This window comes from Hypoxylon fragiforme, assembly GCF_022984875.1.
Source record: "Hypoxylon fragiforme strain CBS 206.31 chromosome Unknown GGS25scaffold_1, whole genome shotgun sequence".
Lineage (NCBI taxonomy): Eukaryota > Fungi > Ascomycota > Sordariomycetes > Xylariales > Hypoxylaceae > Hypoxylon > Hypoxylon fragiforme.
Window position 1 is genome coordinate 4,190,898 of NW_026054756.1, and position 20,937 is coordinate 4,211,834.

Sequence of the window (20,937 nt, forward strand, 5' to 3'; positions counted from 1 at the left end):
TTGGACGAAAGAGATCGGACCAAGGATGGAATCATCGCTGGTTCGGGGTCAGGGCCGTTGAGCCGCACACGATGCAAAGTTATTGATGGGGATGGGCGCCTATCGAAAAGCCAAAGGATTGAAGATCAATGGCCTCGCCGTCAGCTTTGCTGGGTCCTAGAATGAATAACTAAAAATTCCCCATATTAGACCGTCAATAAAATATTTTTTGGGAGGGAGAGTGGATTCTACACTCCGTGTAATAGTGCTCATTTCTTTGTTTTGAGACGAATGAAGTTGGGATGAGACTGACTATCTGACCCCAAGTGTCTCATAGTGGTCGAGCCTCGTCTGGGGGTTTCAGGGGTGGTTCTAGGGCCAATAATCGCCGCCAATTGACACGAGAGAGAGAGAGAGAGTAACCCCTGAATACTACAAAGTACCTACAACTCCACTACAATATCAACCTACACTAGGCTACCGAATAAAATGATCGTAGGAAACCTTGTGGTCCTCATATTCTAGTCAAATTCTTAAATATATCTTATCCAGAAACCCGGAAATCTCGTGGTTTTCAAGGTCCTTCCAAATGATTTTCCAATTCGTGCTTACAGTAATTATCCTCTTTCAGAACTTGCCCATTACAAATTGTATGCACTTTCTAATTTCCGACGGCTAGCTAGCATGTATCATAACCGTGAGTAGCAAAGATGGAATTATAAACACCCTTTCTACTGTAAAATAATCTACTTGACCTATTCTTTGGCTCTTGGTAAGAGTTTCCAACTCACCTGTGACGATGCCAAGTCCACGACACGCAGATTGCCGCCCGGCACTGATGTCTTGCCGGGTTCGGAGAATCTTATGATGTTGAGTATGGTTCCATTCGTAGGGTTCTTTTCACGCATGGGGTCAGCGAGTAATAGTGTTACATCTTACTTCGGTCTCGCGGTTAAGCTTTCCTTGACTTTTATAATAACTACACTTGGTTATACATAAGTAATTAGATAGAATACGATTACGCTAGGTCAGTTCTTGAGGCCAGTTACAACGCATATAGACAGCACACGAAGCGCTCGTCTGACCATCCTTCAGAACTGACTGATCGCCGCATGAAGTCTCATCCGAGCAGGCGTCGCTCGTCATAGCATGGATGTCAATATACATACAAGGCCACCATCTGTAGATGATCGCCATTGGAAGTAAATCCGCCCTCCTCCACGTCTGGGCTGACATAACGGAGAGCGTTGGGCTTAAGCCGTGGACAGCATGAATTTGACATCAACGATGTTTCTGATTCTCACTAGGTACTACTTACTCTTTGCAGCCTACACTTGCGAAGCGTGAAAATAGGAGCAAATGGTGGCGTATGGATCCGCATCGCCAACTCGGGATCCCACAAGTAAAAGCTTGAAAGGATTAAGGCGACCCTTCCATATTATGGTCATTGCTTCCAATGCGGGCCATCATCACACAAAGATTTATGGTCCATATTAGAACGGGTGTTGCCGCTCGTCCAAGCTTCAGTGGCCCAGCACATGGAACGAGCAAATCTTGGAACTAGCAATGCTTTTCTTTTATAATAAACATGGTTGACAAGGTGTAGTTATTCTGTTTTGTACAGTTTTAAGGACGCCAAAAAGGGGGAAGGGGGAAACTTTGTCTCTCTAAGGGGAAAAATGTTCATGAATTTCAAAACGATCTTTGCCATTACACGTCTAATCCTGTTCCCCCCCCCAACTCCACGACGATGAGAGAAGTGAGGCAAAGACCCGCCAGTCTAGCAGTGGGGTTTGGTTGTATTTCGTTTTCTTAATTGTACAGCACACACAAGCAGATATAATGCGCTAGCTATTTAACCGATGACTAACTTGCCTTCCTCGGGGAATTCGTATGAGGGAATCTCGAGGTTGAGGGGGGCGGGTCCTTTTCTTATACGTCCAGAAATATCGTAATGCGAGCCGTGGCAAGGGCAGAACCAACCGCCGAATTCTCCTGCCTCGCCGATAGGAACACAACCCAGATGCGTGCAAACACCTACGCCCAGCAATGTTAGTATATGAGTGTTATTTGGGTTAGTGTTGGGAAATAAGAATATCATACCCAACATGACTAGCCATTCGGGCTTCTGGACACGGTCATCGTCGGCCTGGGGATCTCTTAACGAAGCTACATTGACCGAGTTCGCCTCGTTGATCTCTTCCCCAGTGCGGTGTCGAATGAACACGGGCTTTCCTCTCCACTTGATGATGACGTTCTTGCCTTCGGGGATAGCGGCAAGGTCGACCTCAACCTTGGCCATGGCCAGGACGTCGGCAGACGCGGACATGTTCTTGAGGAATTCTAGATTTGAAATAGGGCATTAGAATATTTGACCATATATATTTCGGCAATAATTATGACGAGCAGCGACAGATTGAAAGTTCCGAAAACAATCGCTTCCAATATAGCTGTGTCGCAAAACCAACATACCTTGGACAGTAGACTTGGCACCGGCGGCGGTAATGGCGCCCATGGTTCCGACCATGAAGTATTGGAAGAGCAAGTTCGTGTTGGCGCTGTTCTTGTTCATGTAGTGGCTGAAGTCGGGGATCCTGGTGGATTTGGATTCGCCCTTGAAGGGACTCGAGTAGGATCCGGCATCGTTGAGTTGGGCAGTCGTGGCGATGGCGCGGGCGGCATTTACACGGCCACAGGATTTCGCTACTCCTCGCGCCAAAGCACGGGAAGCAATGGTAAGAGGTGCCATAACTATATGGAGAGAGGATCAATTGGGTCGTCGTGGGAGAGTGGAGAGGAGATTCCGAGGTCGTGATGTTGAGGTCTTTTTTTTTTCCGAAATCGAAATCGAAATCGAAATCGAAAGACTTCGGTAATGTTTCTGAGCTAAAAAGTTGCGTTAAGCCGTCTGTGACTCTGTGCAAGGACCTTATTGAAATTGCTGTACAATGATTGGCTAAATTCTTTTTCGGCTGAGCCCGACAATCAATTCGTTCATATGTAAATCATGTGACTTTGGTATTTATACTGCATAGTATTTAATAGTTACTGGGGTACATAACTAGTTATTAGCATGTACATATTACATGTACTACTAATAGGAGGCAGTCCAGATGCTGGTGATGGCATCCTATTCTTCAACTTCTTAGCTGAGGTTTACTTCCTTTCTTATTTGGTACGTTTAGCTACCTAAGTACTAGTAGTAGGTACCTAGACATATTCATCCATAAAATCATGTCGTCGTCGAATCCGCCTCATGGCCAAATCCACCGACATCTGATAATCCTAGGATTACATAGGTTACTCCTTATTCATGCCCATCGAACATCTCCATTGGGATACATTCATTCCCCTTAATGCGCCTTAATGCATACGTTTCAACTCCTCCACCAGCGTTCTCATCGCCTCCACGTCCGGACCTAATCCCGCACATATTTCTTTTTGCGTCGATTCGTCCATGTCGAGGAATCTTTCTATAAACTCTCCATCTATGAAACGGAATAGTCCGTCCGACTCGCGTTCCTCGTTTCTGAAAGATCGATACCGGGAAAAGAGAATGTTACCCAGCGTCTCTATCACCTCGGCGAGCTTGGCTTGGAATCGAAGTAAAAGGTCTTGGTATTCTGGTGCGATTGTTGCGAATAGATAGACCCCGCCTGCTGTCTGTAGTCCTCATTGTCAGTTGTAATCATCACATCCATGTCAATAGGGTTAAGCTTACCGTCCCCATGAATGCTCGTGGCACGATGATAGCACTCTCACTAGCATCAACGGTGATCTTGCGAATTTTATTCACCGTTTCGCCCAGGCTGAACTCGCCTGTAACCTCCATGCGATGCGTGTCGGACTGCGTAACTCCCTTCACGTTTCTCCTTAACACCAATAAATTACCCAGCGCGTCGGATTCCAGCCACGATTCCTCGTCCACGTGGCTTATCGCAGTAGTCCAAACAGACTCATAATGTCTTCCAATCTCTTTTAACTTCGCGCCTTCGCCGTCAGCAGGTGGGACATATTTGACTAGAGTCATGGATTTTGTCAAATCCGCGACTGCGATGACGTCCCCCTCAATGGCTAGATCAACAGGGTAGGTGGATGGCCGGTAGGAAGTGATTCTCCTCATTATGGCAGAAGTTGAGGTTGTTTCGATGTACGTGTATAGAGCAACTGCTTTTGCCAGAGCCGCAACAATCATGCCGTTCATGACTCCCAGGCATCTGCAGGCGCCTTTCAGTTTTCGGCTACTAACCAGATAAGGGGACCTCTCGCTATCCACCCCGAGGATCAAAATTCGCCCTCTGATTTCATCCTGCGATCCGTTCTGGGCATCATCGACATAGCTGGTTCCGACCAAGAATCTCTCCACCGGGTTTCCCCATGAATCCAAAAACTCGGCACGAATCACAGTTTCAACCATTTCAATCCTTGGCGATGTATCCAGGAGAAACTCTTCTCCGAGCTGCTTGAATATCACCTCGTCCACGAGTTTAAATGAACTCGTTACGATTTCTTCGTTGTTCTTAACTTCTCTCTTAAAACAGCCCAATCCAAAGGCCCGCTCGCTGAGAGAATATGCTACCCGCCGAATCGTTTCGCCCATGGGAAGGGTCTGCACGTGGGTTCGACGTTCTGTGTCTATCGCGCATATCTTGACCTCCTTCTCGGTTGCAACCACAATAGAATCCGGAAAGGCCTCACTATCGAACGGACAAACACATGATGCATCGTCAGCCGTTACAGCTGAGTAGACTATTCTGTTCTCGCCCGCATAAATTAAGCTAGGGTGCTCGCTCATCGCGAACACGTTAAAGAGTTTGTCTGAGCGAGGAAGCAATCCTAGTTGAGCCTGTCGTGTTCCCAAAACAACACTCTTCCGCCCGGATAGAGAAAAGTCCGATTTGGAGACATTAAAGCTGACAACGAAGCCATCTTCCATGCCCACGAATAATGTAGGTCCGCTAAGATCTCGAGGGAGAACTTGGGCAAGCGCGAGAGTTCGAGGAATGGAGGCATTGTTGTCTTTTCGTCGTAGGCTTTCTCCATGGATAGACTGCAGGGTTTTGACATCAATGATGGAAATGCTGCCCGACTTCCAAAATCCAACCACGCCTATATGAGGGAATTCCGGAGGCGAATGAAGGCATGCGACCTGATCATTCTCTTCCAGGTCATTATACCCGACACGGGCCAGATCCTGTTGTATTTTTATCGAAAGAAGAATTTTTCCATCAACAGAGATGAGAACCCATTGATCGTTGGCTGATGCGTTAGTGATTTGTCCTTGAGCGGGCTTCCATGTTGATACAACAATGCCACTTTCCGTGTCGATGAGTAATGCACTAGTTGTAGTAACTTGAAGAAGTCGGCCGTTTGGTAGACTCCGGGCCAAAAGTGTCTGCTCGTTGAATATCATCCCAGAAAACGCCTCGACCTCTTCCACTTCGCCGCTGGGAGAAAACGTGAATATCCTAGTTTCGGTCAAGAATGAGACAACCAAATTATCAGTCTTGGAGGCTCCGTGCGATTGAAGTGAAAATAACGCCCGAACATTGTCCATGTCAGCGAGGACTCCAATATCTTCCAAGCCAACACCACTCCGCACGCTGCGTAAACTTCCATCTTTGTAGACACCACTACCGGTAACCAGTCGTGCCTGGCCTGAAGAGTATTCATTGGTGGTTTGGGCCTCCCCATCACGATTGCCCATATCCATTATATTCAGATCCAATATTGGTGCAATGCTATCAAGAGTTTGAACCAAATGCAGTGATTTCGTCTCAAGGTCAACCTGAAAAAGTTGCGAATCGCCATAATGCGACCCGACGAATAGGGTGTTGCTTCCCATGTACACGAGACGATTAGCTCGCGAGGTTGTTCCAATCTTACTCATTTGTAGCCCAGTCACCACAGCACCGTCGAGGAGAATCTCGAGCAGCCACATAGTTCCGTAATCGTCCCCAATGAAGTAGTGAGAGACATCATACTCAGCCCACGCTACAAACACGGAAGATTGCTCTAACCCCTCTTCTACTTTGGTCTTGGCGGCATCGTCGTAGTACAGCAGTCGTGTCTCACCGACGACAATCAAACCACCTAGTTGAGCTCGGGCGGTGGAAGCGTTTCGTATTATATAGCGCTTCTGATCTTCCTCGCCTTTGCCAACCGGTATCAGCAGAGAAGCACCAGGGTCTTCAATATGCATACGGTCGACCTGATCTCTAATCTCAAACCGGGAGACCTCTGTGTTCTTATCGTCAACGGTCAGCCGGTAGGTAACGAGCTGTGAGTCGGGGATATCATTTCGGGATTGGTAGAGGAAAGCGATCTTGGGGTGACCGGTTTCGACATGGAGGAAGGTTGCGGATTTGATGTAGAGTTCCGAGACTCGTACTTGATCCATCCAATGTAGATTTTGTCTCTTGCTCTTTACGGTGTGCATGCGCAGCACGTTGATAACACCCTCCCAAAGAAGGACCACCATGAACCGTCCAGTGGGGTCCACCACACACATATCCTGGCTCTGAGCATCTCGCATGTGCTTCTCGTGGATATCGAAGAAGGAATCCTTCGTCTCAAGCTTCTTGTCTGTAGAACTCCACCCAAATGTGAAATAATGGAATCTATCGGTTCCAACAAAGACCAACTGTGTATCGGCATCTCGAGGCTGTAACTTTTGTAATATTGTGATCGTGCCATGAATGACCTTGCTGTCGGTTTGCACCAAGGCACCGGATTCCTGAAGTTTCCATATCTCTAGGCGATTCGACTTTCTATTCACAATGGTCAGTCAGCCTTTACCTTGTCTATAGTTCCGTAGTTCTGCATTTTGCATTTTGCAGTTTGGTAGTACGTACGCAACAATCAAGCATTCATCTTCATTAGGGAACAAGTTGACGCGCAGAGCATGCCGAACACTGTTGGGCCGGTGGATGGGCGCTACGTAAGCCATCTGGTAAGCTTCACATACTTTGCAGAAGTACGAGGCTCGCAAGTTGTGAATTTAAAATGTGACAATGTGACAATTGGTGCATGGAATGGACGGAGCTTTGAAGTTCAAGGTTCAAGGTGCGATGATGCAAAAGGACGGAGTTAAGGGCACCCACCGCGGGGATTAGTGATAAACGATAAAATACAATGAATTGTACCCACTAGCGTAGGTCCTTAGGGAGCATGGGTAGTAACTATTAACGTTGATACCTAGTACCTACTACTAGTAGTAGATAAGAGTGGTGACGGGCATGTAGGTATTAAACTCTATCTGGCATACCTGCCCAGCTGGCCCCAGCATCTACGTTGACGCTAATGATTAGCATCAGGTACCCGCACTGCACTGTAGCAGTGTAACACTTATCAATTGTAGGTATTCATAAGGCTGTACGGAGTACACTGTGCTTTATTCCAATTTCCAAACCACGTACATACAAGTACAAGTAAACCCCATTAGAAATAATGATATCACGAGAGAATACATAAATTCATTAGATTAGCAGTGACACACGCCCTCACTCGTCGTCCAGTAAATAATCAATCGGCTGGTGATCTCTGGAGTCCCAAAACCAAAAGGGATCATTTGTCTTGTAGTTGAATCATCCACAGTCGCTGCTTAGCACCAATGAAGAGTTCCCTATTCTCGCCAAAGCATAATGTCGTACAGCCTCCTGCTTGGACATTAGTAGTCATCTGGTAGAGATGCTTGCTTGCTCGGGTATATTGTATGATGATGTATAAATATACTGGTAAGTAAATAATGAACCAACTTACCGGGAACCTCGATTACCCCTAGCGCCACACCTCCTGGACTCCATACTTCAACGCCGTCACCACACGCGGCGTATACGATTCCAAGGTCATCGCACATTACTGCCCTTGGAACGCCTTCCTTCGCAAAAGCGAACGTGCGCCTGTTCGTCAGGAACTGGGACCCGAATCTTCGTGTGACGTCGAAGGCATAGATGGTTGCAGCGCTATAGATGCATTAGCAGTCGCAAATCTCCCCAGAAATGCATGGTAAATATCAGAGGTACGCTACGCACCGTGTACGGTCCGTAGTGCCATCGGGACGTGCCGCGTCAATATCAGTAATGTACAAAGTATCGTTGTTCGGGCTTATGGCAATTCCTGCGGGCTTTTTGAACCCATCGGCAACGACACGCAAATCGTTAGTCTTGGGGTCGAACCGATAGACTTGATTTGGCAATTGCGGCTTAGGCCTGATTGATCGCTCGAACCCCATATCGCTGTCTGTGAACCATAAACCACCGTCTAGATCCTCGATCACATTTTGGATCGAGTTGAAGGGAGTTCCAAAGTAGCCGTATAGAATGGAGGTAGGAGGTCTTCCTAAACGCATATAGGAGAGTCCGCCAAGTTCCGGGCAAAGGTTGCCCTGTGAACAATATAGAATGCCACTCTTATACCGGCATGCGCCAGCTGGCATAACCATATTTTCTGGTGATCGTAGTTTCAGCCAGTCAACCGCAGTGATGGAATCGTCAGGAGCACGATGGAGGATTACTCTGGATATCAAGATCACCGGCAACTGGGAGCTGTTGCTAGGCTGCAGTGGGTCTGACATGATATACAGCTGGTCTCCATCCGAAACCCACACACATCCATTCTGAAAGAATGGATTCATCGACGTGTCTTCCGAGGAAAGCAATAGTGAGTGGCGTGGCGTTGTGCCGACGACCTTGCCGAAGTCCGAATGATATTGCTTTACAGCCAGGATTTTTGCAGTAGGGTCTAGTTTACTTTCACAAATATCTTAGCACGTTCGAAATGACTCGTCATCGAAAGTGGTGACCAACGGACAAACACCAGATCCCGAGCGAAAGTCTACAATCTTTGATAGCTTGTTAGAGCAGGCAGTGTTCAAACACACATCGAGGACTCACTTGGATAGGTGCATCAAGTAGGTGAAGGCCTGTCTCCTTCGTAGAAGTCATCTTGTTGGGTATTCTACCAAATACTCAAATGCCACCCAAGTGATACGAGTTTGACCCTTTAACGATGAACATACATAAAAGAGAATGGTACCCTCTATAATTATAAAGTGCTTTAAGTGCTTTAATACACTATGCATGTTAGCGTGGTCTAGACGACCAATAGTAACACGCGAAAGCAGGTGCTTCTTATATTATATAACATCAGGCTACAGTATATGTATGTATACTTACAAGCTATTATGTCAATACTACATAGTGTACATATGAACTTCGCATGAGTATAGATGCATAAATGTTTAGATCAGGGGCTTAGAGGTCATGGTAGACATTTTATGCCTGGCAGTCAGTTTCCTGAATACCTATCGCTAGTTTTAGGTGGGATGTTTTATGGGAGACATTCAATGGCAAGAAAGATCCTATCATTGCTTGTAGTAGAGTAGTAGACATAATGTACCTGGTAATGTCGGGTATAATACAATGCGTAGACTTGTAAAGGAATGATCCAGGCTTGGGGTAGATGGTATAATAGGGCCTGAAATGAAAAGGCCTCAGCTTAGTATCTGAAGTCCCAACCATACAGACCTCTGAATGTATACATATGCATATAGAACAGATGGAGTACGGGCCCTGATATAGAGTTATCTATTCACTTCACGGGACGCCAGCGATCGGCTTGTCAAGATAAATAGAAGGCTGCTGAAGCCTAGAGTTTGAGTAGTATTATGAGATAATATATTCAGAGGTAGTGAGGAATTTCTTAGCATATCCCCTGTCGAGTCAGGTCGGAATGCACTTTGTTCATCTGCAGACACCAGGTCTGAAGGAACTATCACATACAGCGTTCCCAAAAGTAGTGGAGGAGAGTCATGGGTAATTTTCATTGCCTCGTCGTAGGTTGGCTATTTCTCATTGTGACCGTATCTATTTTGTCTACTCGGCCAATATCTCAGGCCGAATTTGATATATAAACACATTTAATGCTTCGACTTTTTCTCGTCCTCGTCGGCCTGCTTCAAGAAGTTCCTGCGACTTGTTAGCATTCACTTCGTTGCGGGGAGATCTAAAGGCTTGCGCACTGGATGAAGTCGGACTCGTCGGGGCTCGATGCGTTGATGGGTGGGGCTTGGGTGGTCTTCTTGCTTGGGCCCTTGAGACCTAGGTAGGCGCCACCGAATATGGCACTGAGGACACCCATTGCAAGCTAGAGAATGGAGGTCAACACACATTCCAGGTTCAGCCGGCACAAAGGCAGATATATTCATTGGGGCCACCCACGTAGTGAGAGCCGACCTGACGGCCGAAAACCGTGTACATAGCAACCATCTTGGCGGTATTGGCGAATTGACCTCAAACGAATGAGTTTGGGGATATGCGATTGACGATATAGACGATAGTAAATGGTCGCAAAGGGAATTGACGCTGGTGCTAGAACAATGCTCAGTGCTCAGAATTAAAAGCTGAGAGCTTTCCGAGATGAAATCCCCAATAACCAATCTAGCTTGACAAAGTTAATCATTGTGGATCTTGAGGCACATTCTTTAATTCGTTGATTCTGTGTTAACTACAGTACTGTAAAACCGAGGTTTGTCCGTCGGCAACAAGTACGTACCTATTACTACTAGGTACTAGGTACTGTATTGTACCTAGTAGGAATGCCGGTTAGCGACGTCACTTCATTGAATCCAGTCGCAAACTTTGGCATGCAGATGCAGTAAGATAAGATCTTTAAACCCGCCAAGCCCCGCTTGTCCGGATACCTACCTATGTATTACTGGCACCTACGGGTTTACCATTTACAACCTGTTGCTTAATTTCTTATTTCATTCATTTCTAGTACGTAAATTCTATCATTTAATTTCAAGATGTGGTGGGACAAAGGCCCAGATAAAAAACCCGAAGCCTCGAAAGACAAGCCCTCGGGAACACCCGACGCAACCAAGATCGACCCGAGTCGCGATGCCACCCAGTTCGACCCCGACAAACTTCCTGCCCGGCGCGAACTGCCCAAGACTTTACAGAGTATCGTGGACAAGTCGGACAGAGATGAGAACTTCTTCGATGAACTGGTAGACGGGTAGTATGTTAAACCTCCTAATTAGGTACAAATTTTGGGTCACGTTGCTAATGGACCACTATGCGACAGCGCTGCCGACTCTACCGAATCCAATGTCCGATATGCCGCCTACGCCAACAGGTTGCGCACGATTATGCTCTCGGCCCACCGATATGTGGCATACACCTCAGACATAGGAGAGTCATTCAGGCCTGTCGCGCATCCATGGATAGTACGGGGTGCATACGGTGTTTCGTGGGCCTATATTCTCGGCGATCTGTCGTACGAAGGCTACAAGGCGTACTGGAGCAACCAGAGAATCCTAAACCCGCAAATAGTCCTATCGGAAAAGCAACAGAAACTTACCGGGCTATCGACGGTCGCGCCCCCAAATGCCGAGCCCGGCGTTGTGTCTCCCCTGGAAGACTACAGAACGGTGATGGTACAGCGAGGTATCTTCCAGAGTCTTGCCTCGATGGGACTTCCCGCCTTCACGATCCACAGCGTAGTCAAATACTCCGGAAAGGCCATGAAGGACGTCAAGAACAAGACGCTGAGAGTGTGGGGTCCCATAGGGCTTGGCCTTTCCGTCGTTCCGTTCCTACCGATGCTATTTGACGAACCCGTTGAAAACGCAGTGGAGTGGATGTTCCACACGGGCTTCGCGCTATACGGAGGCAAGGAATACATCGGCAACTCTCCGTCTACAGGGCGAGAAGCAGCTTTGAAACAGAGACCTGGAACGCAAGCCAAGGAGAAGGAATTGTAAAATTATTAAAACAGGAGACGTATAAAGGAATGCTTTAGATTTTATCGTGGTGTGGAGAGACATGGACCACCTCCCCTTTTAATCAAGAGTCGCACACCTCACCTCGCTACAAAGCGCACGGTGTATTAAATCAAAAGAAAAAGAAGAAAAAAAGTGAAGTATTTATGGTCTGAACCGTATAAATTGTACATACGCACGCAGTTCATTTCTATATCGAAATAACTGACCACGCATCAACTCCCGATCCATCTGTTGGATCTCTACAGAGATATTATCTCCGCTTCGCAATGCAAATGCCATCTATATAACGCCTTTCAATATGCAGTCCCTTCGTAGCTCGTAACGTCCCCATTCTTACAGTTCGATCAAATCGGGTGGTGGCCCAATGCCTCGCAGCAGTACTATAGTATTGCCGCTCACCAGCGCCGTGCCGACCTTTTCGTTGAATTCCAAGACCCTTCCGCCTTCCACGTGGAATACACGGAGCTTGTCCCTCTCTTGCGAAGACTGATTATTGATGTTCTCGACCTGCAAGCTCTTCGCGGCCGCGTCCAGCACCCGACCAATAACCCAGTCCTTCGAGTAGAAAAACTCGCCCTTGTAGTTCTTGGCTGTCGTGGTTTCGGTTTCCGCTTCCACGTATAGGTATACTCGCTTCTCTGGCGGTAGCTTCGCGTCCCCCTTGGCAGTCTTCTTCAGGTTGTTGACGGCGACGAGGCGCGCGGACGCGGACGTGGGTTTCGGCTTGGGCAGCGCCCGCCCGGCTGACTCTTTCTTAGCGGCGCCCCACGCCTTCAGCTTTGCGAATGCGGACTTCGTTTGCTCGGCGACGTCGAACTGCGCCACGCGCGCCCCGATCGGCACCTTGTTCTTGCAATCGTGCTCCTCTTTTAGTCGGTGCTTGAGGCAGTAGTCGCGGTTGCAGCTGGGGCAGTGGACGCCGGGGACCAGCGACGTGCCGACGACGGTCTTGCAGTCGGCGGCAGCGCAGGGCTTCTCCGAGATGAAGTCGCGCATGCGCTTCCCCTCGCCGGCGGAGTGTGTCGCTTGCTGGGCTTTTCGGCGGCGCTCGGCCCAGGCGCCGGCGTTGGCGCATTTGTGGGAGGTCTCGCTGCGGTGGTCGAGGCAGAAGGTCTTCTTGCAGCTCTGGCAGAAGAAGGGGAGGAAATCGAGTTGGTTGCAGTATTCGAGTTGGCAATGCTTGCCGATGAGTGTCGCGTCGGCGCCCTTGTCCATTTCGACGTAGCTCGTGTCTGGAGCTTCGGCTGTTGATGAGGACGCCATAGTTGCTGTGGTAGGTATGCGTCGACAGATTTTTATAGTATTGCTCAATGCAAAGGAAGTAAAGAAGGTCACAAGGAAAAGCAATAGGCAGGTGGGAGACTCGTAAGCCCCGTCGGGATGGCGAGGCTGATGATTAAGATGTTAAGGAATAGTCTGGAAGACGCTGGTAGGCGGAGCTTAGGGGTTGCTGAAAGCCGATGAGTGGGGCTTCAGACGTAACTGCGGCTGAATCAGGTGCACGTAATATTGATAGGATCCACTCACTAATCCTAATTCAGAGGGCTTAATTGAATTTAAGAAGTAAGGATACCTTAGGTAGTCACGGGGTTTCGCGTTATCAATGACGACAGGCAGTCTTACATTCAATGTTCCTACTATGTATGTACATATGTCATTGATGCCAGGTGCAGCATGTATACGGTACTATGTACTCACTATGTACTTTTTAAACTACTAGGTACATAGGGATCATGGCGTTTTGCTTAACATTCGACATCTAAAACTTGGGACGGTGCATACTGGTCATTCATTCTATTCGTTACTTACTTAATGTTACTACAACTATCATAATGCCTCCGTACGTACCGCGCAAACGATTGCGCACCCCATCACCACTTGACAATGGCAGAACAACGACTAAGTCAAGCACGAGCAAGGGCAATGAGAAAGGAAAGGAAAAAGGCAAAGGTAAAGGAATAGTTACCCCGGTAGCATCTTTGCCCTCTCGCAAGGCTACCTTGTTTGAGGATCTAGACTCCGACTTTAAAAGAGGTTCGGCTGAGAAGACGAAATTCGCTATACAACAAATGCAACAAGATGGCGACGACAGCGATGATAGTTCTCTGAGTTCGCTTTCGGATGCTGATTTTGAAGATGTACCAGCTGCCAAGCGGCAGAAAGTGTCTCATGATTCAGATGAATCTGACGAAGAAGACTTTGAGTTTGAGGATGTTCCCCCTCACGAACTTCAGCATCAGCCGGACCCGGAAATCGAGGGTGATCTTGAGTTGACGTTGTACCAAAATCATGGAGTTTCATTGGCCAGTGAATTGGGAAAGAAAGGACCCTCGAAGAAGGAGAAGGCTGTTCGAATCTCCATCCATTGCATGCATGTCCAGCTTTTACTCTGGCACAATGCAGTCCGGAATTCTTGGCTATGTGATCAGGAGGTCCAGGCTATCATGATCTCGCACCTGCCACCCCGACTATGGGAAGAGGTAGATCGCTGGAGACGAAACAGCGGCTTAGATGTCCCCGAGGAGGCCCCAAAGAAGCCCGCGAGGTCCGCAAGGGGTAAATCGGTAGCAAAAGGCAAGGGAAAGCAACGTGCCTCAGGGCCGACCAACAAGGATTGGGGCGATGCAGCCGACCGACTCGAAAAGGGGATCCCTGACATGAGCCACGGCGATCCTTTGCTTAGGCTTATGAAAAGTCTCACGTCATGGTGGAAACAAAGATTCCGAGTTACTGCTCCTGGGCTTCGCAAATGGGGGTACATGAACATCAGGAGGCTAGGCAAATTACGGTCGAGTTTTGAAACAGAAGATCATGACCCAGAGCGTTTCGGAGAACGAATCAACAATCTGGAGGAGTTTAGACAACGCGCCCAAGATTGTACTGGGAGCCGTGACGTGGGATCCCACCTCTTCACTGCGTTATTACGCGGTCTTGGGTTAGAAGCGCGAATGGTAGCCAATCTCCAGCCACTCGGCTTTGGTTGGAGCAAAATAGAGGAGGCGGAAGACGAAAACAACCATCAAACAGCACAAATAGATACCAAGAAATCCATTCAATCTACTTCGAAAAAGGCGAATAAGAAAATTACAGTCAAACCAGCAACCCGTCGGGCGAAGAAGAATGATAACGACTCCCTAAAGATGGACTTAGATGAATCTGATGAATATGCAGAGCCTCGAACAGATGAGAGCAATGATGATGATTCATCAGTAATCGATGTCACAGATACAGTTCGCCCAAAGCGAGCAGAAGCGAAAGCTTATGACAAGGACCTTGAATTTCCTCACTATTGGACCGAGGTTCTATCACCAATTACGAAAAAATACCTGCCAGTAGACCCAATCGTCAAATCGGTCATAGCCAGCAGTAGAGATCTCATCGAATCCTTGGAGCCACGAGGTGGTAAGGCTGACAAGGCAAAGCAAGTGATGGCTTACTGCGTGGGTTTCTCCGAAGATGGCACAGCTAAAGACATAACTGTGCGTTATCTCAAAAAGAATATCTTCCCCGGCAAAACAAAAGGGTTCAGGATGCCCGTCGAGAAAATACCAGTTTACAATAAGCATGGGAAAATAAAAAGATACGACCAATTCAATTGGATCAAGTCGGTTATGAGAGGATATATTCGAGGCGATAAAAAGCATCCTATCACGGAAGTGGACGAGGTCGAGGATACTACCGATCTCAAACCAGCAGTTCCAGAGAAGAAAGAAGTCAAGGCTGGGGAAGAAACACTTCAATACTATAAGACCTCAAAGGAGTATGTCCTTGAACGTCACCTCAAGCGCGAAGAAGCCTTACTTCCTGAGGCCGTTCCTGTAAGGACGTTTCGGAACAAGGGCAAAGGTTCCAAAGTCGAGGAAGAGAACGTATATCTACGGAAGGACGTTGTGGCGGTAAAGAGCGCAGAGACATGGCATAAGCAGGGCCGCGCTCCAGTAAAAGGGGTTCAACCTCTCAAGCACGCCCCTTATCGAGCGGCGACAACTAATCGACGGAGAGAGATTGCCGAGGCCGAAGCAGCAACGGGTCAAAAGGTTATGCAACCACTGTACAGTCTCGAGCAAACGGATTGGATTATTCCTCCTCCTATTGAAAACGGGATCATCCCGAAGAACGAATATGGGTAAGTCGGCATCAGCTCATAAAGAGATGTTAAAAGCTAATACAAATGTAGCAACATCGATATGTTCGCAGAACACATGTGCCCGGAAGGTGAGTTACGTTACTGTTATACCTCAACCCCTATTCTGTTCTAATTGGCAATAATGCAGGTGCTATCCACGTCCCATATCGTGGTGTTGTCCGGGTATGCAAACGACTTGAGATCGATTACGCAGAGGCTGTTGTCGGGTTCGAGTTTGGCCATCGAATGGCTGTTCCCGTCATTCAAGGTGTTGTTATCGCCGAAGAAAACTACGAGCATGTAATGGAGGAGCTCGAGAAGGACGAAGCTGAACGAGCAAGGAAGGAAAATGAAAAACGACGCAAAGAGGTATTCACCATGTGGCGCAAATTTCTGATGGGTCTGCGGATTGCAGACAGATTCAAACAAGACTATGCGCACCTCGACGATTCGGCCAAGGATTTTGGTCATAATGATGGTGTCGATGAAGATTTCGATGCCATGCGTGAGAGAGATGAAGACATGGCCGGTGGGTTCCTACCTGAAGGATACGAGGAGGAGGAAGTGGTTGAACCAAGCAAGAACTCTCACCAATCTTCAAAATTCCTTGAAGACGAGGATTTAGATGATGAGAATGACCCCTTCGAAGTCGAGTACGGCGAACAAGAAGAGGTTAGCCTACCTGCTACCGAGAAGTCCCCTGCACCTGAAGCTCTGGCAAAGGCAGTGCCCAAGAAAGCAGCACCGAAGCCGAAAGCCAAACCAAGGCAGTCTACGCGAAGACGAACTCGAAGAACACAAGTTGTATCTTCTGATGAGGAGAGTGGTAATGGTAATGGTGATGATTTTATACCTTCTGATAGCAACTGATAGTAACTAATTCAGCATCATTGATGTGTCCCCTCCCCCTTTCTTTTGCCCCTTAATTTGATGGTAGCATTCGCGACCTCGATGTGTTTAAAAGATTGCTTATCTCTGTAGTCTAAGGCCAGAAACTTAACGTTCATATTGACAAGCTTTAGGTGGCTTTAGGGGTAGATATGGCTTCTTCATTTGAACTATTATTTGTTGGGCTACATACCCTAAACTCAGCTGTATCTCCTTCCTGTAGTAAACTCGCCAGTGTTCATCAAATACGGGCATGGTATAAACTATGTATCGTCGAAGACAGATGCGAAGAGCTAAACTCTCTTAACTATTTCCTGTCTCGATGAAGTAACCCTGGGAGCCATAAGTTCAACTGGCAATCGAGAGTCACCTTCGTCAATATAACTTATGCTCATCCTGGAAATATGTTTTGGATTTCACCGGCCCAATAATTCGGTACTTTACTGCTGGAAAGTCCATACTATTTGAGACTTGCAACAAAGTGTCAACAACAGGTTCATCTTACTACCTGAGCTTCCAAAACAGGTTGCAGCTTCTACTATGTGGATATCCCCGTTTTCATTCATCGTGTATTATTTACCTGGATGTGTGGAAAGAAAATCTGGCTCGGACGCGGTAGTTACGATTTGATCGTGGGGAAGTGGAGTAACGCGAAATGCATCTATTTAATCTCCACCACATAACGTCGAACATATATGTATGTACGATGCACGTATAATTCGACGATTCCACGGTCATTTACATTACATCTGAGAGCCACTTCTTAGCCATCGCTTAACCATTCTTATGAAGATCAATTTAGACGATCGTGGAGTTTAATCAGATGCTACACTATGATAAATTCCTAGATATGATTAGTGAGGCATTATATCGCTTCTTATGCAGAACATCGCTCTTACAGTGATGCCTTTATCTCAGTAGTAGCTCGTTGACGTGTTTTTTTTTTTCATCTCGCGTCTTCTCAATGTCAATAGTGTTCCTGATTCAGGTTTAAACATAGTCCTAGGGCATGAGATTCGCGCTTAGTCTATTATGGTAAGTATATCGTGTTAACCCAGACGGCTAAGTCTGTAAGAAGATCTAGCTAGCAAGGAAGTTCTCAACCAAGTCTTGATATATCTTGATATGCCTTGCCAATCATAGAAACAATACAGTTTCACCTATATAGGCTTCAGCGTATCCGAAGCCCCGGATGGCGTAGCGCAAGGGAAAATCATACCACGAGGGCTATGTATTATGTGCTGCTGCGCACGCAAAGTACGAAGTACGTAGTATGCAAGATCTGGCCATTGGCCAACCCCGCCGACAAGCATTTATACCTCCCGCATAAAGAGTAAAGAGCACATGCTACCGTGACTAGCGTGACGAGGAGCGTATCCAATCAAGCTGTATAACGGCCTTGGAGCTTCCAAAGGATTTTCTGATCTTACTGATAAAGCGTTCGGTCTAGCCATTCGAATCAATTGATCAGAGCTGGCCTTGCCAATGATGGTTAAAACTTCCCCTCTCTTGGCTCATCGTCGTGGGCCCCACCCCATAATAAGACGCAAGCCGCAGCCGCAGTGTGTCCCTGATGATACGAATGCTGATTGCATCATCTTAGAGGGAACCGGCGCCGCAGATATTCGGGCCTGGCCGCCGCGTTCGGAACATACGGACTAAACAATGTATTATTCATTATAAAGATGCCGTAGACAAAACTTGAGGCTTAAGCATAAAAAGTGTATATCATATGCATTCGTTCTGTCAGTTTGGAAGAGCTACCAAGCAGGATTTATTCCCCGATGATCTAAGATCCTTTTACAGGGACTCGTTTCAGACGTCGTGCCAGTCGGCGCTGCGATCAGGTGAGTTCGGTTGCCTGTATGTATGTGAACTGAGGTCCGATTACGACAGGCCAATCGGCGATGGAAGACCAGGACCTGACATCAGTAGCCTACCTCGACCCAGGCGCTACTGGGCTAGGAGGAGGGGAGAATGGGCAAAGAAAAAGTCGATCGTGTCGCCTCTGGCTCGATACACAAGTAGTTAGCTGCAAGCAAGCAAGCAAGCAAGCAAAGGTTGTACAGGCTTTCGAAAATGCAACACCGGATATCCGAGCTCCCCTCCTCCAAGTTTCCCAAGCTGTCAAGCTACCAAGCTCCCCCCTGCCAACTTGCGACTCTAGCAGAGCTTCTTGCAGCTTAGCCGCATAACCGCTCTCGTGATATCGTGATGAACAAGGGGGGATGTTTACTGTAACACGCGGAGAATCGCGATTTTTGGTTGTTTACTTTCTGTATCTATCAGTTACATTTATTACTTGCTTCAACAACCCCTCTTTCTGCCAATATGACTCCTGAGTCCTTACCTTCTTCTAGCTCTCCCAAGCTTCCCAAGCTGCTATCGTTCCCAGCTCCCACTTCCCAACTCCGCATCTCGGCAACCCGCTTACGGAGAACTTACGGAGACCAATTTTTGTTAATTTTTTTTTACCCTTGTTCGACATCAAACAATCCCGTGTAGGCAAGTCATCTGAATCACACGCAACTATTTGAATCACTGTCGCACTGAGCCAATGGAAGGGCGCCGTTGGATAAATGGCATCATGTATTGGTTCCCTTTAGAAATAGCCGCTTACGTTTGGAGGGCTTCCAAAGAAATCGCTAGTGGCTTTGCGGCGTCCTAATGGTTTTCCCCAGGGATTACCGAGTCTGGATGTTGAGGTGCGATTTTGCTTTTTCCTTGTTCTTTGCGATAGTTAATACTTTGCGATCATACATGATACATAGTATAGCTGATAGTAACTATAGCTGATAATAGCTGATAGTATAGCTGGAGTTCGATCGATAGGCGCCCTGAGCTCGGCAATAGTTAACGCGGGATAAAATTGATGAAAAGCTTCACCCGTAGTTAATCCCATTGGTGCTTTAACGGGACCTCTCCCTTTCGTTGCCCAGTCGCTTGTGACTCGCCTTTTTTTCATGCAGGTCATCCTAGGCGGTCAAGCACCCACCACAACCCCCCACCTGAATAGTGACAATATGTAAACAATCAACAATCCCAGCTTTTTTTTATATTTTTATTTTCAGATCTGTTTTGCAGCGATGAAAACCCAACTTCTTGTCTCCAAGCGTGCGCACGCATGCATGCATGATATCGCTCTGGGGAAGGAAGATTCATCGACCTGAGTTGCATTTGATATGAAGGAAACCATGTAAATATAGTAAATACTACCTATGACGAAGGTCGGTTCTGTTGCGTATTCATTTGGTAGTAAAGAGATCTGAGCACTTGCATAGCAACGTGCAAATGACGTCGGCCATAAGCTAGAACCTGGAGAATCAGGGCTTTCCATGTACAGTTCAAGATAGTCCACATACTATTGACTTGAATTGACACTTGACCCCCTCCCTCTCTACCCGTCCCTTTGTCAAACGTGTCGCTTAACGGGCTTCCGTTAGACAGAAATCCGGATTAGTTATCAGTTGAGCAAAACCGGCCTATGGTTTGAGGGAGGAAGGGTTTTGGAAACTTGTTGGAGCCATTGCTTCAATTTATTACCTTCTGATGATACATCAAGTCTTGGAACCAAAACCGCCGTTGTTGACAAGGGAAATGCTGGGTGACTTGAGGTTTCATTGCCTCGACTTACTATGTAACTGTGTAGTCAGGGGTTGATTACTTCGTACCCGTATGGAAGAAGAAGAAGAAGAAGAACAAGAAAAAGAAAGAAAAGTAATGACTCGTAAAAGGACATCGAGGCTCAAGTAGAAAAGCCATCGTGAGAGGCTTGTAGAGGGCTAAGGCTACGCAAGTACCTAAGGTTAACCTAGTCCCTCCACATCGTCGTGTGTACAGTATGTAGGTTTGCTCGCTCGCTCGCTTGCGCAAGCGTCGGTGAGGTTCAATTTTTCCTTCTTGAAATTTGATAGATGGGGCTGGCGCTTGTCAACTCCAATCATGGTAGGACACGCCGCTGATTCCGGGATTGATGATGAATGTCATTTCGATATTTCGAGCCTGAAAGGGGGGACACTACCAGGTACATATAGGTAACAGGAGGATTCATCCGCGGCACTGTATGGGCAACGTCTACTTTTATCGGCGCGGACCGGCTGGGAAGAGTTTGTCTAGGTTGCTTTTTGGTGGCATTTCCTCTGCCTCAAATCTCAAC

At 47.3% G+C, this 20,937-nt stretch overlaps 7 protein-coding genes across 7 annotated transcripts; 2 read left to right on the forward strand and 5 right to left on the reverse strand.

Annotated features, from left to right (window-relative positions):
* Nucleotides 1-1,422: 1,422 nt before the first annotated feature.
* On the reverse strand, nt 1,423-2,924 carry GGS25DRAFT_472775 (ubiquinol-cytochrome c reductase iron-sulfur subunit, mitochondrial). Its single transcript, XM_049259482.1, has 3 exons — nt 2,452-2,924; nt 2,083-2,322; nt 1,423-2,016 (listed from the first exon to the last, which is right to left on the reverse strand). Exons 1-3 carry the CDS (start codon nt 2,726-2,728, stop codon nt 1,835-1,837), a joined length of 699 nt encoding a protein of 232 aa, XP_049122042.1. The 5' UTR covers nt 2,729-2,924; the 3' UTR covers nt 1,423-1,834.
* Nucleotides 2,925-3,129: 205 nt separating this feature from the next.
* Nucleotides 3,130-7,141, reverse strand: GGS25DRAFT_472776 (mono-functional DNA-alkylating methyl methanesulfonate N-term-domain-containing protein). The gene is made up of 3 exons (XM_049259483.1): nt 6,834-7,141; nt 3,701-6,749; nt 3,130-3,642 (listed from the first exon to the last, which is right to left on the reverse strand). The coding sequence occupies exons 1-3, from the start codon at nt 6,926-6,928 to the stop codon at nt 3,343-3,345; spliced, it is 3,444 nt and encodes a 1,147-aa protein (XP_049122043.1). The 5' UTR covers nt 6,929-7,141; the 3' UTR covers nt 3,130-3,342.
* Nucleotides 7,142-7,213: 72 nt separating this feature from the next.
* On the reverse strand, nt 7,214-9,051 carry GGS25DRAFT_472782 (calcium-dependent phosphotriesterase). The gene is made up of 5 exons (XM_049259484.1): nt 8,874-9,051; nt 8,787-8,821; nt 8,013-8,729; nt 7,741-7,943; nt 7,214-7,637 (listed from the first exon to the last, which is right to left on the reverse strand). Exons 1-5 carry the CDS (start codon nt 8,922-8,924, stop codon nt 7,546-7,548), a joined length of 1,098 nt encoding a protein of 365 aa, XP_049122044.1. The 5' UTR covers nt 8,925-9,051; the 3' UTR covers nt 7,214-7,545.
* A 156-nt stretch (nt 9,052-9,207) lies between these two features.
* GGS25DRAFT_472783 (uncharacterized protein) lies at nt 9,208-10,442 on the reverse strand. Its single transcript, XM_049259485.1, has 3 exons — nt 10,200-10,442; nt 10,001-10,125; nt 9,208-9,947 (listed from the first exon to the last, which is right to left on the reverse strand). The coding sequence occupies exons 1-3, from the start codon at nt 10,245-10,247 to the stop codon at nt 9,899-9,901; spliced, it is 222 nt and encodes a 73-aa protein (XP_049122045.1). The 5' UTR covers nt 10,248-10,442; the 3' UTR covers nt 9,208-9,898.
* Nucleotides 10,443-10,627: 185 nt separating this feature from the next.
* On the forward strand, nt 10,628-11,923 carry GGS25DRAFT_62648 (mitochondrial 18 KDa protein-domain-containing protein). The gene is made up of 2 exons (XM_049265913.1): nt 10,628-11,001; nt 11,068-11,923. Exons 1-2 carry the CDS (start codon nt 10,787-10,789, stop codon nt 11,744-11,746), a joined length of 894 nt encoding a protein of 297 aa, XP_049122046.1. The 5' UTR covers nt 10,628-10,786; the 3' UTR covers nt 11,747-11,923.
* Nucleotides 11,924-13,266, reverse strand: GGS25DRAFT_62645 (AN1-type zinc finger protein). The gene has a single exon (XM_049265912.1). It carries the CDS (start codon nt 13,028-13,030, stop codon nt 12,101-12,103), a length of 930 nt encoding a protein of 309 aa, XP_049122047.1. The 5' UTR covers nt 13,031-13,266; the 3' UTR covers nt 11,924-12,100.
* Nucleotides 13,267-13,339: 73 nt separating this feature from the next.
* GGS25DRAFT_62659 (Rad4-domain-containing protein) lies at nt 13,340-17,014 on the forward strand. Its single transcript, XM_049265914.1, has 3 exons — nt 13,340-15,893; nt 15,945-15,982; nt 16,042-17,014. The coding sequence occupies exons 1-3, from the start codon at nt 13,600-13,602 to the stop codon at nt 16,761-16,763; spliced, it is 3,054 nt and encodes a 1,017-aa protein (XP_049122048.1). The 5' UTR covers nt 13,340-13,599; the 3' UTR covers nt 16,764-17,014.
* The last annotated feature ends 3,923 nt before the right edge of the window (nt 17,015-20,937 follow it).